Source organism: Benincasa hispida, chromosome 2, assembly GCF_027475165.1.
Source record: "Benincasa hispida cultivar pf3 chromosome 2, pf3_genome.v1.1, whole genome shotgun sequence".
In the NCBI taxonomy this organism is placed as follows: domain Eukaryota; kingdom Viridiplantae; phylum Streptophyta; class Magnoliopsida; order Cucurbitales; family Cucurbitaceae; genus Benincasa; species Benincasa hispida.
This window is the reverse complement of record NC_143479.1, coordinates 2,058,964-2,073,165: the sequence shown is the minus strand read 5'-3', so window position 1 is coordinate 2,073,165 and position 14,202 is coordinate 2,058,964. Positions and strand designations below refer to the sequence as shown.

Genomic DNA, 14,202 nt, shown 5'->3' with positions numbered 1-14,202 from the left:
TCACCTACCGACCTGCTAGGGGATAAATCTTTTTCAAATTAAGATTTTGGTGTTAGGGGGAATTGACCTCCAATTTAGTTTGCAATTTCGATAATGTATTGAGATTCAAATAGGACCTTTTCTCCCTAGTGTTATTGTTTATTAATAAGAAGATGTTACCATAAGAAATTCATTGGACTTTAATTTTAAGTAATTTAGTATGAAAAGATAATAATATCACACATTCATTTTTATGTTTGTTCACTCGCCTTAGAAGTGTTTTTCTAGGCTCTAACAAAATTGAGTTCTAAATAATTTAAAATATTCTAATTTTTGTATTTTTACCTCTAAAAAACCCATAAATTTCCTCCATCAATAGTTGAACTATGTTAGAGGCAAAGAAAAAAAAAACAAAATAAGTATAGTTCAATAGTGTGCGTACTATTAACTTAAAAGTTGAAGTTTAATTTCCTACCCTATATATACTTAGGTGCCATCTCGAACATCATAATATGACAACTCTAACCTCCAAAAAATGAAAATAGGCCGACGAGAAGACGATTGATGATTGTCATTATTGTTATTGATTAAAATACCATTTTAGTCCTGTAGTTGAGGTTTGTTCAATAAATTTTAAATTAATTTTTTTTTTAAATTAATTTTTTCAATAATATGTAAAGTAAAAGTAATTGAACCTTTATATATATGTCACTTGAGCTATGTTCATATCAAAATTGAAAAAATATAACATGAGAATGTTTTCTAAATTCACGGTAAGAATGTGACATATTTTTTTTAAAAAAGAAGAAAAATAAACTAGCTATACTAAAAATTTATCAAAATATATAAATTAAAGTTAACCAGATTGAAAATAGTATTTAGAATTGTTTGGATATTCTCTAGCGGCATTCCAAGTAATTGTTTTTTATAATTTGACAAGTAGTAAATATATATTTTTTTTTAAAAAAAATGAATTATTATTATTTTTTTATTTTTATGTAATTACCTTGCATTTTGGGGGAAGATAGAGATAGAGATTCCCTGCGGTACATTTTTAGGGGCAGTTCATGTGTTATGAGATCTCTTCATAAATTAATTACCCACAACTAAAAGAAAAAAAATAAAAGGTGAAAAGAAATAGTGTATGTTACTGTCTGTCCTTTGGTGCTCAATACAACAATGGCGCCGGCCGCCGGGGGATTTTACTTTTGGTCTTCCTCCTTCACCCACTAGGGTTTCATTTTTCACCGGCCACCGGATGATTACCCAGAAAAATCCCATGTCTCTTCTTCTTCTTCTTCTCCTCAGCAATTTTTTTTTATTTATTTATCTTTGTGAAGGATTATTGTTAGTACTTTTAGGGCTTGCATATCTATCCTGTTCTTCCTCTTTCCCAATCAATGGAGCACCACAAGAAGGATTATTAGACCAAGAAATATATATGGTTTATTTGATTTTTGTTTTATTTTATTTTGTTGGGATTTTTATATTTTGTTTGAAAGATTAAAAGGGTTTTTATCCTTAATAAATCTTTAAAAAAAAAAAAAACAAAAAAAACCTTCCCTTCCCCTTGGAGTCATAATTGTTTGACTGATGATTCTTCCTCTCAATCTGCATCTTACAATTCTTTCTTCTCTTCTCCATCTCTATTACTTCCTACCAACTCCTTTCCTTTAAACACTCAATTTTATTTTCAATCTTCCTGATATTTTATTTCCACAGATTGATTTAAAAAACTGCCTCAAAATCACATTCAAAATTTAGTTTTCGTTAGATAACCATTTCAGTTTTCGTTTTTGGTTTTATATATGATTTTTCTTTTATGAAGAGTTGTATTCTTAACTAAGTTTCAAAAACAAAAACAAATTTGTAATAATTATAAGTTCATTTGGTAACCATTTTGCTTTTTGTTTTTGTTTTTGAAAATTAAGTCTATGGATATTACTTCTACCTCTAAATTTATTCTTTTGTTATTTACTTTTCATTAAGGTTTAAAAAACCAAGCCAAATTTTGAGAACTAAAAAAATAGCTTTAAAAAAATTGTTTCTATTTTTGGAATTTGGCTAAGAATTATTTAAGAAAGATGCATATCATTGTAAAAAAAATATAGATGAAATAGGCTTAATTTTTTAAATAAAAAAAAAAAAAAACCAAATGGTTATCTAACGAGGACTACATTTTTTTAGTTTTCAAAATTTCACTTGGTTTTTTGAAAACATGAGTAAAAAGTTAATATCAAAATAAGATATTTAATGATAAAATGAATATTTATAGACTTAATTTTCAAAAATAAAAAACGAAATGGTTACTAAAAGGGACCTTATTTTTGCAAATTAAAATTTTCTACTTCTTCATTATACCATCACAAGTTCACAACCTCTTTTTGTTTTTGTTTTTGTTGGTTATCCTTCCCTATCTTTTTTCCTCACTCTATTTTTTACCTCTTGCCCTCCCTCTTCAAAAGTTGTCAGCAAGCATTCGAACAAAATTTTATTTTGAAAAATTAGCTTGTAATAAAAAAAAAAAAAGAACGGAAGATGGAAACAAGAGAAAAATATTGTACGGAGGATCAAATGTTTCAATTGACTTCTATACTCATTAAAGTGGAAATACTACAAATATTTATAGGCAAATAAGAAACTAACCACTAATGCACTAACTTTGAAATTCTCCTCCATCAATTCCACTAAGCCATTAAATGAGTTTCGTCCTATTTGGGATGCACTATCCTAAATACAAGTCATTAACTTTAATTAAAGAAAATAAGAGTGCAATGAGGGTGCATTAGTGGTGTTGGAGTTTGATGAGAATGCTAAGAATGTGTCAATCTAATTGAGATGTCCCGATGTACTCTCCGATCTCTCCACTAAAAAAATACTTGCAAATTAAGTTTGCACTAACTTTCAAATATAAATTTCATTTTGGCCCAGTTTTGCAATCCCTTTAATAGAAGAAAATGTAACTTCAACACGTAAACCTAGTTCTATATGTTATATGTAGTGCACTTAAATATTAAACAAAACCCATTATGTATAGTGTTATTAAGTATTTTTGGAATAAAATTATCAACTTTAGGGGGAAAAAAAAAGTTATATCAGATTTCTCAAGGAGTCCTCTTGATTTTTGTTTATCTTATCCTCATCCAAGTTGGAAATCAGAAGAGATTTCTAACATAAAAGTTACAAGAAAAAGTTGAACTAGTATTGAAGAATATATTACTATTCCACTAGGTGTAGTGTAAAGATTTAGACACAAAATTAAGAAAGCATGAATGGCCAAATGAAATTATGCTAGGCTAAAGGGATGGAAAAAAAAAAGAAGTTTAAATCCTATGTTCTTTTTTTAATCCTTCAATCTTAAAAAATGTCAGTTTTAGTCTTAAACTTCTTAAAAAAATATTTATTTTAGTTCATACTATTAAAATTATGTTAACTCTTCAACAAAAATGTGAATGAACTTATACTTTTAGATGACAAGACTCTCGATGATATTGAACAAGATGAAGGTGAACGAAAATATTAACAACCAACACGTCAAAATACTGAACAACCAAAATTTTTGAACTAAAAATGTCTTTTAAATTCTCGTACTTTGCCATCTTCAAAAGTGAAATTCTAGATTTTTTTTAGCATAACTAACTTATTTATTAGCCTAGTCATCCCAAAATACAAGTCACCTCTTTAACAAAATCTTAATATATTGAAGACAAAAATAAGCAAATTTTAGAAGTTCAAAGACTAAAATGAACATTTTTAAAAATTTAAATATCAAAATAAAATAATATTTAAAATTTAGGAACTAAAACAAATATTTTAAAGAATTTAGGACCAGAAATGAATGGCTTCGAACAAGCCAAAGAAAACATTCCAAGCCCGCATGCAAGGCAAATTAAAGGCAACATATAAAAGGATTGAATTGTGGCTGCCATGATTGTCTAAAATGCTTTAATTCCGCCCGCAATCTTGGATTCAATGTAACCAGTCAATTGTTGTCCAAACCCAAAAACATGTTTATTGTGTCACTTTCTTTCTTCTTTTTTCTTTATTTCTAAATATTAATCTGCGAGTCCATTTGAATTGATTGCTCAAAAAAGTACTTCTAAAGGTAAATTAAGTGTTTTTTTTAAGCATTTCGAATAATGTCAATCTAAACCAGTCTTAATTATTTAAAGACAGACTATAAAATACACTTAGTTCAAGAGAATTGGTGTGGCCGAGATCTCTTCCTTTGTGGTTGGAAGTTTGATTTCTCATCTTCACAAATATTTGTACTTAAAAATAAAGAAAAAAAATTACAACCTTTAGGTTTCAAAATGTTTTTGAACAATACTTTTGATCCTGGATGTGATGAGGGTGCTACAAAAGTATTAATCTAGTTGAGATATCTCGTTACATCTACTGATCCCTCTTGTCATGTGGATATTGTTTAAAAATATTTTTAAACAAGATACTAGAGGATAAAGAGAGATTAGGAGGTACACCTAGACACATCTCAATTAGGTTGATACATCCGTAGCATCCTCACCATACATCTAGGTCTCAAAATGGTGTACTTTTAGTCATTAGGTTTATGATTTGATTTCAATTTAATTCCTAGTTTTCAAAATGTTCCAATTTTATCTGTGAGATTTGAGTTTTGAGTTTTGTTCTAGTTTGGTCCCAAAGATTCAAGATTTACACTTTTTACTTCAAATTTTTTTAAACTAAATACTCATTTTTGGTCTTTGGCATTAATACCTATTAATTAATTTAAAATAAATTAGGAAGTAAAATTTTAAATTTAAAATTGGAAAGATAACGTTAATTTGGTTGGCCTTTGGGTGTACTAAATCCACTCTTTTTTGTAACTACAATGCTTATTCAATATCTCTAAAATTAATTGGAAGGCATTCTTTTAGCTTGCTTTCCCACTTTCTTCTTTTGTTTCTCGAGCTCATCTCTGGTTCGATATATGTATTTGATAATATGTACTCTCCTTTTGGCTCAATTGAAGTAGTATTGGGGTATAATGAGGGTGCTACAATTATGTTGACCTAATCGAAATGTTCGAATGTACTTACTGATCACTTGTTTCTTGTTTCAAAATTCATTGTTATTATTTGATTAATACACACATCAACAATAAAGACAGAAAAACGAGTATTTAGTAAAAAAAACTTGAATAAACAGCCAGTAATATAATTTAAATATGTTTTGGGGAGGTTAAGAATAAAATCACCATTTTATGAGATAAAAGATGGAAATCTTTCAAGTGGTACTAGAGAAAAAGAAAAAAAAAAAGAAAAGAAAAAGAAAAAGAAAAAGAAAAAGAGGGTATCTTTTTTACTTTTACTTTACCAAAATGATGGGAATATGCTCTTTTGCATTTTAGAGGAAAGATAACTCTCATGTATGTTCCCCCCACTTTTTCTTTGTTCTACAAAACAGACAGTAAAAAAAACAGGCTCTCTCATTATTTTGAAATAGGGTTTTTCTTTTTCTTCTTCTTGCAGAGGTTAAATTTCATCACTTTACAGAGGCTTTCATGGAGTTGCTTGAAATTTCTCCAACTTCCAAGTTCTATCATTCCCAACTAGGTATTTATTTATTTATTTTATTGGAATTTAGTAAAATAATGCTGAAGACTAAAAATGAGTAGGAATTGAATTATTCTTATTATTCTTATATTCTTAAAAACAGAATATACCAATTATTGTTGGTAATGTTGTTTTCTGCCTGTTTGGATGCTACAACAAATCAATTGTTGAGTTTATCATTTGGTTTCTGTTATAGATTCTACGCATTGAGTTCTTGAAAAAAAAAAGTTTAACTCATGTGATATTGAATCTTTTTTTTTTTAAAAAAAAAAAAATTAATTTAAATTTAAATTCACGAGCAAGAATAACCTAATTCATGGATTGATTACGAAATTTAAATAGACATTGTTCTTTTTAGGTCTTGGGTTGCAAAAGATTAGGGATAACGATCCTATATATCTCCCTCAATGATGCGTTATTATCTATTTTGGACATAAATTCTTGTGACTTTGTTTTTTGTTTTACCCGAAATGAATCATACTAATAGAAGTAGTCTTTTCACTTATATATATATCTATAATCACTTCCTTCCTTAGCTAATATAAAACTTTATTTGCACTTCTAACGGATCTTTCTTCAAACAAAGTGCCGCCAAATCTCCCATTAAGAGATGTAGTCGTTCATTCTTCCGAATTTTATACATGTCAACTCTTTTTCATGGGAGCATATTGCCTATCCGATAGAATTTAATCATAGATCATTACACCATTACTACATCTTTAATTTCAAAGCTCATGTCTAATTTGTTTAATGCTCAAAGAATTCTACTAACATGATTAAGTCAGAGCCACAATTATAATACTACTTATATAGGGATCACAATAGACCCTCCACATATGTTCGGCTAAAGGAGTTTCTAAATAATTTCAACGTTGTAGAATGTTACTAGTATAAGCTCATTCTATTATAATTAATTAAGCATTTGATTAGTATTCTTCTTCTATCCTATATCGCTAGAGACCTTATTTTAGTATTGACGATTGAATAATAACAGGTTATTATGATTTTGAGAAAGCTGTCTTTTGAAACCAACCGAAAGGTAATGTCATCATCGACTTATTCTAAGTAGTTATCTTCACTTATATATTCATGCTATTCCTCTTATCTAGTCAAATGAGATATGAACCAAATACTTTTAAATCCAACGTTAATTATAAATCATGTATCAAGTTAGTGAAATTGATTTAATATTTTTTTAAAAAGATTAAAAGAACACCAACCGTTGAACTAAATTGAAAATTTTGCTATGAAGCCAACTAAAAAACCTACAAAAATTTTATCTAATAGAGAACATCAAAATAATCTTCCAAATAAATGCCCCAAATCAATAATGAAAATACTCCAACGTAGCCAACAAAACAAAGTAGATAAAAAATAAGCTCATAAAATGTCTAATTCCAACTAATTAATTAAAAATTTAGGCAGAGTTGGATAACCATTTGTTTTTGGTTTTTGGTTTTTGAAAATTAAACGTATTTTTTTTCTTTCTTGTAATGATTTGTATCTTTCTTAAGTATAATGTTTAATTTTTTTTTTTCTAGAAAAAGATACAATCGGGATCAGTAGGTGCATTGGGATATCTTAACTAGGTTAACACCTCTTTAGCACCATCATCATATCTCCAACCCATTCATTAATCATCAATAAAGACAAAAGGAGGGTTGGAGATGAGTCCAATAAGAAAGTGCAAGTTATGAAAGCATTAAAATTTATTGAAAATGCAAATACACTGTTTAATTCTCAACTAACTTTCAAAAACAAAAACAAGTTTTTAAAAGATATGAGCTCGTTTAATAACTATTTATTTTTTTATTTTTTGTTTTTGAAACTTAAGTCTATAGATACTACTTCCACATCCAAATTTCTTCTTTTGTTATCATTTTTTACCAAGAGTTTGAAAAACTAAGCCAAATTTTTAAAACTAAAAAAAATAGTTTTTAAAAATTTATTTTTATTTTTAGAATTTGGCTAAGAATTCAACCATTGCGTACTTAAAAAAGATACAAATCATTGTAAAAAATGAAGAAAAAATAGACTTAATTTTTAGAAATAAAAAATGAAAAACGAAATCGCTACCGAACGAGAAGTTAAATATTAAAGAAAACCAAGAAAAAACATTTGTGAAGGACTCTTCTATAATAATTACTCCAAACATGCTTGTCAAATTTTAGAAACTCCCAAAACGAATCTCGCCTGTCTCTATGGAATAGAAATGTTCTTTTTATCTGTCAGTCTTTTTTTTTTTAAAGAAAAATATCTCTAATATCTAAACACTAAAAATGTATGGATAAATCACTATCATAATATATGGATAAATTTAAATATTTATGCAAGATTTTAAATAAAGAAAACAAAACAGTAAATCTGAACTTTAGAGAGGAAAAAAAAAAACACTAGCCCGTCTATTAGATGCATTTTCTAAAAATTAATAGTTGAAATTGGTTTGTACATTCATTTTCTAGATCAACAAGATATTTTATTTTATTTTTCTTTAGATTATAAACAGTTTGGAAACATAATTCTCCTTGTATTTTCATTTATTTTTCAACCATAAATAAAAATAATCAATGAACACATGGACAGTTAATATAATAAAACACTAAAGATATCATGCATAATTAGCAAAAAAAAAATTTTTACTTTAATTATTGAATTGTTTTACAAAATCATTCTGCCAAGCATATTGTTATATCATGAAAACAGTTTTCCATTCTGAAAAACATAATAATGCTTTAAAACTTGACTTCCAAATACATCAAGACTTCAAGATTAATTTATATATATTACCCAACAAAAATTTAACTATATGTACAACCCCCATTTTTAAAAGCTGGTTACTAAAATCCAAATTATATATAACTTCCCCAAATTGATAAAAAGTAAAAAAGAATGAATTCAAATCAGTGACGATGTAGTTTTATTTAAAATAACTAATTAAATATAACAGGTTCCTATTTATGTAGATGTCTAGTAAGAATAGTAAGAGGTCGAGGATAAAATCTTAGTTAAGCTGTTGAATTAAACTTAAGTTGACGACTATTTATCTAACATATCATGTTTTTTCTATTTATCTTCTTTCCCTATCTTTCAACTATATTTCACTAATTAGGAATGAGTTCAAAACACGAAGATCACTCTAATTCTCGTTTATCATTAAGAAATGGATCAAAACCTAAAACACATGATTCTCCATATAGTCTTAAAAAAAAAAAAAAATGCTAATCCTAAACACATAATTATAAACTTATGAAAAGAACTATATAATATTCAAAACACTACAAAATAAATTAATAAACACAAACAACCCTTCCTTATTGGTTCAAGAAACAAGCTGGGAAAAGGCACTTTTGAGTTTTGTTTCATTATTAGGAGCAAAGAAATTTTTGATGTTAGCCAACAGAACATTTCCCAAGGTTCATGCATGTATCTCAAGGCTAAACTGGACTTTTCCATATGTTTATCCTTTCTTCCAATATCATCCAGCCAATAACAACAAAGTTAATTCATATATTTCTAATAAACAAAAAGGGAAAACACTATGCAATTCATTAATTTACATAGTAAAAGTTTCATATGTTTAATGCCATAGAATCATTTGAAATGTTGAAAATTGTTTCTTAGTATGGTGTGAATGGAGTTACATAAAATATGGGTTTGGTTTGTACTATGTAGTGGATATTAATTAAATCATGGGTCATTCAATCACTTCTCAAAAGTTTTTCCTCCTCTCTTTTTAATGCACTACTTATATGGGCTTAGAAACATAACATGTAAAGAGATCTTATAATTATCCTCTAGTTCATCACTTTTTTATAATAAAAAACTCTTATAATTTATTGATCTTTTTTTTTTTTTTTTTTTTCTTCAAATAAAATATTAGCATAATTATATACAAACAAAAGGGGAAGGGCTAGGAAGATAGAACACTAAACTATATTATGACTAGAAGTGCTTCTTACAAATATTATGATATATTTCAATTGTTAAGACATTATCTCATTGGCAAAAAAATCTGAAATTCAATTCTCAACTCATATGTTGTTGAACATAGGAACAATTGAAAGTATTAAATTTGCATAGTTTTCACTTTCTTTGAATTGTTTTTAAATTTTCAACTCTACTTGGAAATTAGTCTTCAATGTCAAAGATGTATACCCTAGGTCATGTTTGATGATTTCATTTTTAGTTTCTGTGCTTGAAATTAATGCTTGTGTTTCTCCCATATCTTTTTTTTCATGATGTTCATCTTTTTTTAAAGAAGTATTTGAATTTTTGGTCAAATTCCAAAAATAAAAATAAGTTTTTAAATACTACATTTTCTACTTTTTCAAAATAATTTGATTTAATTTTCTAAAACATTCAGAGTATGATGAAGATGCTAATGAAGTGTCAATCTAGTTTAGATGTCCCCCTGTATCCCCTGATCCCTCTTTCCTTTAGTATTTTGTTAAAAACAAAAGATAAAAAGTGAAGAATGAAAAAACAAGCAAACTTATTGGTTGGAGTAGTGTAAGCCTAAATTTTAAAATATTAAGACCTTCGTTTAGTAACCATTTGGTTTTTTGTTTTTATTTTTAAAATTAAACTTATAAACACTACTTCCACCTCAAATTTCTTTATTTGTTATTTACTTTTTACCAATAGTTTAAAAAATCAAGTCAAAATTTGAAAATTAAAAAAAAAAAAAGTGGTTTTTCAAATTTGTTTTTGTTTTTGAAATTTGGCTAAGAATTCAACCATGTACTTAAGAAAGATACAAAATATTGTAAGAAACGGAGAGGAAATAGATTTAATTTTCAAAAACAAAAAACAAAATAATTACCAAATGATGCTGAATGTTTATCAAATGGGCTTTAGTTATTTTAATTTTTATCTCTTAAAATTAAACTTATAAACAATACTTCCACCTATGTACATTTGTTAGTTTTGTTATCTACTGTTTGCCAATAATTTCAAACACCAAACAAAAGTTTTGAAAAGTTTTTAACAACTTTTTTCTTCTTCTTGTAAATATGACAAAGTATTCAAACTTTTGTTTATAAAGATGAAAACAAGACATAAAATTGAAATAGTTATCAAACCACCCTAGAGATTCTGTTGATCCCCTCTAATTAATTTGTGTTTGCACATTCTAGAGTTTAATTAGGAAAAGAAATGGCATTATAAAATGAAGATGTTTTATGTATAATCATACACTCCAAGTAGAGGAAAATAAGATAGAAATGAAGAAGAGGCAACACAAAGCATTATGAGAATGATAATAATTTACCATTATTGGACACACTTGAAAGTATATAATTGATTCTCTGAAGGGATCAGTCTCAGTTTGGAGATAGTAGAGTTAACATATGCTATGATTGTTGTAGGGCTCCCATGGTTTTCCAAAGAATTGAAAGTCTCCAAATGGATGCTGAAATGTAACCCCAATTATTATAAGAAAATGGTCAGAAATGTATGAACCAACAATTTGTACTTGAAACATTTTCTTGGACTTTACCTTTTAAAAGGGTATAGATAATAATCACTTGAGAATTTTGAAACTGAAATAAAAAATAATAATAATTTAGTTTGTTGATGTTTGGAATTTACCTCTTGGGAACTTCCATTATTGTTGTTATGGAGAGAATTGTAATAAATAGAGTTATTGGATGGGCTCCACCTCCCCATGATCATCAAACAATCATCAGTTTCATGATCTATGATTATTCCTTCATTTCTTGTTCTTAATTGCTCCTCATTACCATTATTTTCCATTTGGGTAGTATTCATCCATGATGAACTTATTTTGCTAACATTTTGTAATTTTGTTGTTGTTGATGTTGCTTCAATTTGCAGTTGTTTCTCTCGCGTTCTTGCTCTCGCTCTCGCTCTGGCTTTCTCTCTGCACTCTCTCGTGAGGGGGTGGAATGCCATTTTTCTTCCAACCCTACTTCTCTTTTCTTTTTTCGTCGCTTTTCGTCCTCCTTCTAATTCTTTGGTGTTGATGTCGTTATTGACGACGGTCGTTTCGTCAATAATCCCGGACATGACTTCCCCGTCCGAAACCGACGATGGACTCCTCGTATCACCATCGCGATCGTGGTGATGTAAGTTTTGTTGATCCCTGGAGAGTTTCTTGATCGCATGTCTAGCTTGAAAGAGCAACCACTCAACAGTTTTGCTAGCTTTGTCAACACCAAGCATATCTTGTAGACCAAAAAACTCTTTAGCCACAGGCAAGGATAGCCTCATTCTTCTATCTCTTGGTCCATGAAGAGTGTTGATTTTGCTGTGTCTATCTCTCTTAGATGAAGCTCTTTTCGTTTGAATCATTTGCTGCTCCATGATCATCAAGTCTTGTTGAAGAACATCATTATTATTATTGATAGTAATTCTTGTTGATGGAGTAGCAGCTGGTTCTTCATTCAATGGAATATGATGAAGAAAAATATCATGTTGAGGTTGTTGTTGTTGAAGAAGAAAGGAAGTACAATTAGCATCATCATCAAAAGGAGAAGGAAAGTGAAGAAAAGAATGGTCAGTGAAAGAGATGGAGTCGTTACTACTACAACTATTGAACACAAACATATCTCTTTTAATTTTCCTCCCTTTGATATGGAATTTGCAAAAAGAAAAACAAACAAACAAACAAACCCTAGAGGAATAACATAATGACTAGAACTTTGGGGGAAATAACTAAAACCTCTCCTTGTCACAGAAGCCAATTGAGAGTGACAATTATATATGGAGAAAGCTGCCTCCAATATAGCTGCAAGATAAACCTCATATGGTTTAGCTAAGAAAGTTGAGAAAGACCAAAGATATACATATATATTTGGCAATAATTTAGGAAGGAGAGTTGAGGGAATTTAGGGATAGTTGAGAAAGACAAGACCTTGAGGGGGATATAGCAATGGAAATGGAAGGGGAGGGGTTTGTTGAAAGGGAGAGTTATGAAAAGGGAAAGAGAAGATGAGAGGAAGAGCAATTTGGGGTTTGGAAAGGGTTAAAACTAAAGGGTTCTTTTCTTTTGAGGAAAAAGTAGGGATCTTTAGAGTGAAGTGATGTATATGGAGAGAGATATAATAATATTAATATATAATGGCAATTGAGTGGACAGAAGTCACCTAGTATTTGTGCCACTTCACGTGGCTTGCAGATGATGACTTTGACACACACACACACACACACTCTCCTTTTCCTCCTTTCTTTTCCCTTCTCACTTCTCCACCGGTCTTAACCTAAAGAAGAAAGAGATAGATAAAAGGGTAAACTATAATCCAACCGTTTGGACCGTTGAGTTCGTTATTATAGTTTAGAGGTTATAATAATATGTGTTTAGGGTATAAATAAAAATTATTACAACAAAGAGAAAGAAAAGACGAATAAAAAATAGTAAACATTATAGTAAAGAGGGATTTAGTAATAGTAATATAGATCGTTGTAGGTTATTATATAGTTGTAAACGCTACTATTATATTTGGAGCTTCAAAGATATATAGAGTAAGTTATTATAGTCTAATGCACCAACTTCAAGTTGGGGGCCGAATACCCCTTAAAAAAATTTATCCTTTCAAAAGTTGTAAGGTTATGATCTCTTAATATTTCATAAACATTCCAAACTACCATTAGAAAGGAAATCATTTAAGATATCAAATGGAAATTGAAATCTAAAATGGTGTGTAACGGTGACCAAAATTTGGATTGTCATACATTTCTAAGGATTATGGTGCGTATTTCTACTTCAATGACATACTCGAAATATTGCAACTTCTAAAAGAATAGGGGTATTGGCAAATTGTTAGAAATAACACGTTTAAGTTTTTACCTTACAAAACTAGCATCTTTTTTGAAAACTTGTAAAAATAATTTTTCTCGGTTCATCTCAGGCGAGATCAACCATGAGATTTTAGTTAAAAAATCAAAATTTCCAACTTTTCAATTGTTTGGAGCTTTCTCGGTATCTCATTAGATTATACACACCGAGATTATGTGCATCTTGGTGTTAATCCCATGCAAAATAATTCAAGATTCTATATATTTGAGTTTTATTGGTGAAATCCTATAGACATAATTAACATCAAAGTTCATATATTTGAGCTTTCTGGATGGAATCTCGAGCAGGATACACCGAGATTCTATATATATCCCAAACCTTACCCAACTTTTTTACAAAATTTGATATTTCTCATAATTTAAAACTGTTGAATCAATTTAGAAAATCTATTTTGATAATTGGAAAACTCATTTGAAAATTTGAAAATTCATACAATTGTGAACACAAATTATGCTAAAAATTTGAAAAATTACGTAATAATTTGATATAATATTTAGTAAACATAACTGAATTTGGAGAAAATTTAAAAATAATAGAAGATTTGGTATAAGATTTGAGATGATTACTTACCGAAATTGCCAAATCTCAACAGGCGAGATGTATCGAGAAGACCCAAAACAATGATAAGTTAGAAAAAATAATTTTTTAACTAATTCTCGATGGTCGATCTCGTCCGAAATGGATCGAGGAAAACTATTTTTACGAATTTTGAAATCTTAAAAATTCTTGATGATTTCCCAAAAAAAATCACGTATAAACTTTTTTTTCCCATTTTCTTAAAAAATCTGCCGTTTGAGGACTTCTTTCAATTACGATCATATCACTGAGTGC

At 28.7% G+C, this 14,202-nt stretch overlaps 1 protein-coding gene and 1 long non-coding RNA gene across 2 annotated transcripts; one reads left to right on the top strand and one right to left on the bottom strand.

The window, feature by feature from the left end:
- The first annotated feature begins 5,404 nt into the window (after positions 1-5,404).
- On the top strand, positions 5,405-11,139 carry LOC120070954 (uncharacterized). The gene is made up of 3 exons (XR_005480091.2): positions 5,405-5,555; positions 6,550-6,594; positions 10,922-11,139. It is a non-coding gene; the product is annotated as an uncharacterized LOC120070954 (long non-coding RNA).
- BRC1 (TCP family transcription factor) lies at positions 10,716-12,574 on the bottom strand. The gene is made up of 2 exons (XM_039022888.2): positions 11,145-12,574; positions 10,716-10,965 (listed from the first exon to the last, which is right to left on the bottom strand). Exons 1-2 carry the CDS (start codon positions 12,120-12,122, stop codon positions 10,897-10,899), a joined length of 1,047 nt encoding a protein of 348 aa, XP_038878816.2. The 5' UTR covers positions 12,123-12,574; the 3' UTR covers positions 10,716-10,896.
- Between the last annotated feature and the right edge of the window lie 1,628 nt (positions 12,575-14,202).

Bases quoted from the DNA above. Each gene is read 5' to 3' on its own strand.
- BRC1 (XM_039022888.2), bottom strand. From the start codon at position 12,122: ATGTTTGTGTTCAATAGTTGTAGTAGTAACGACTCCATCTCTTTCACT. The intron at 10,966-11,144 runs GTAAATTCCAAA...GTTACATTTCAG, and splicing joins ATAATGGAAGTTCCCAAGAG to CATCCATTTGGAGACTTTCA.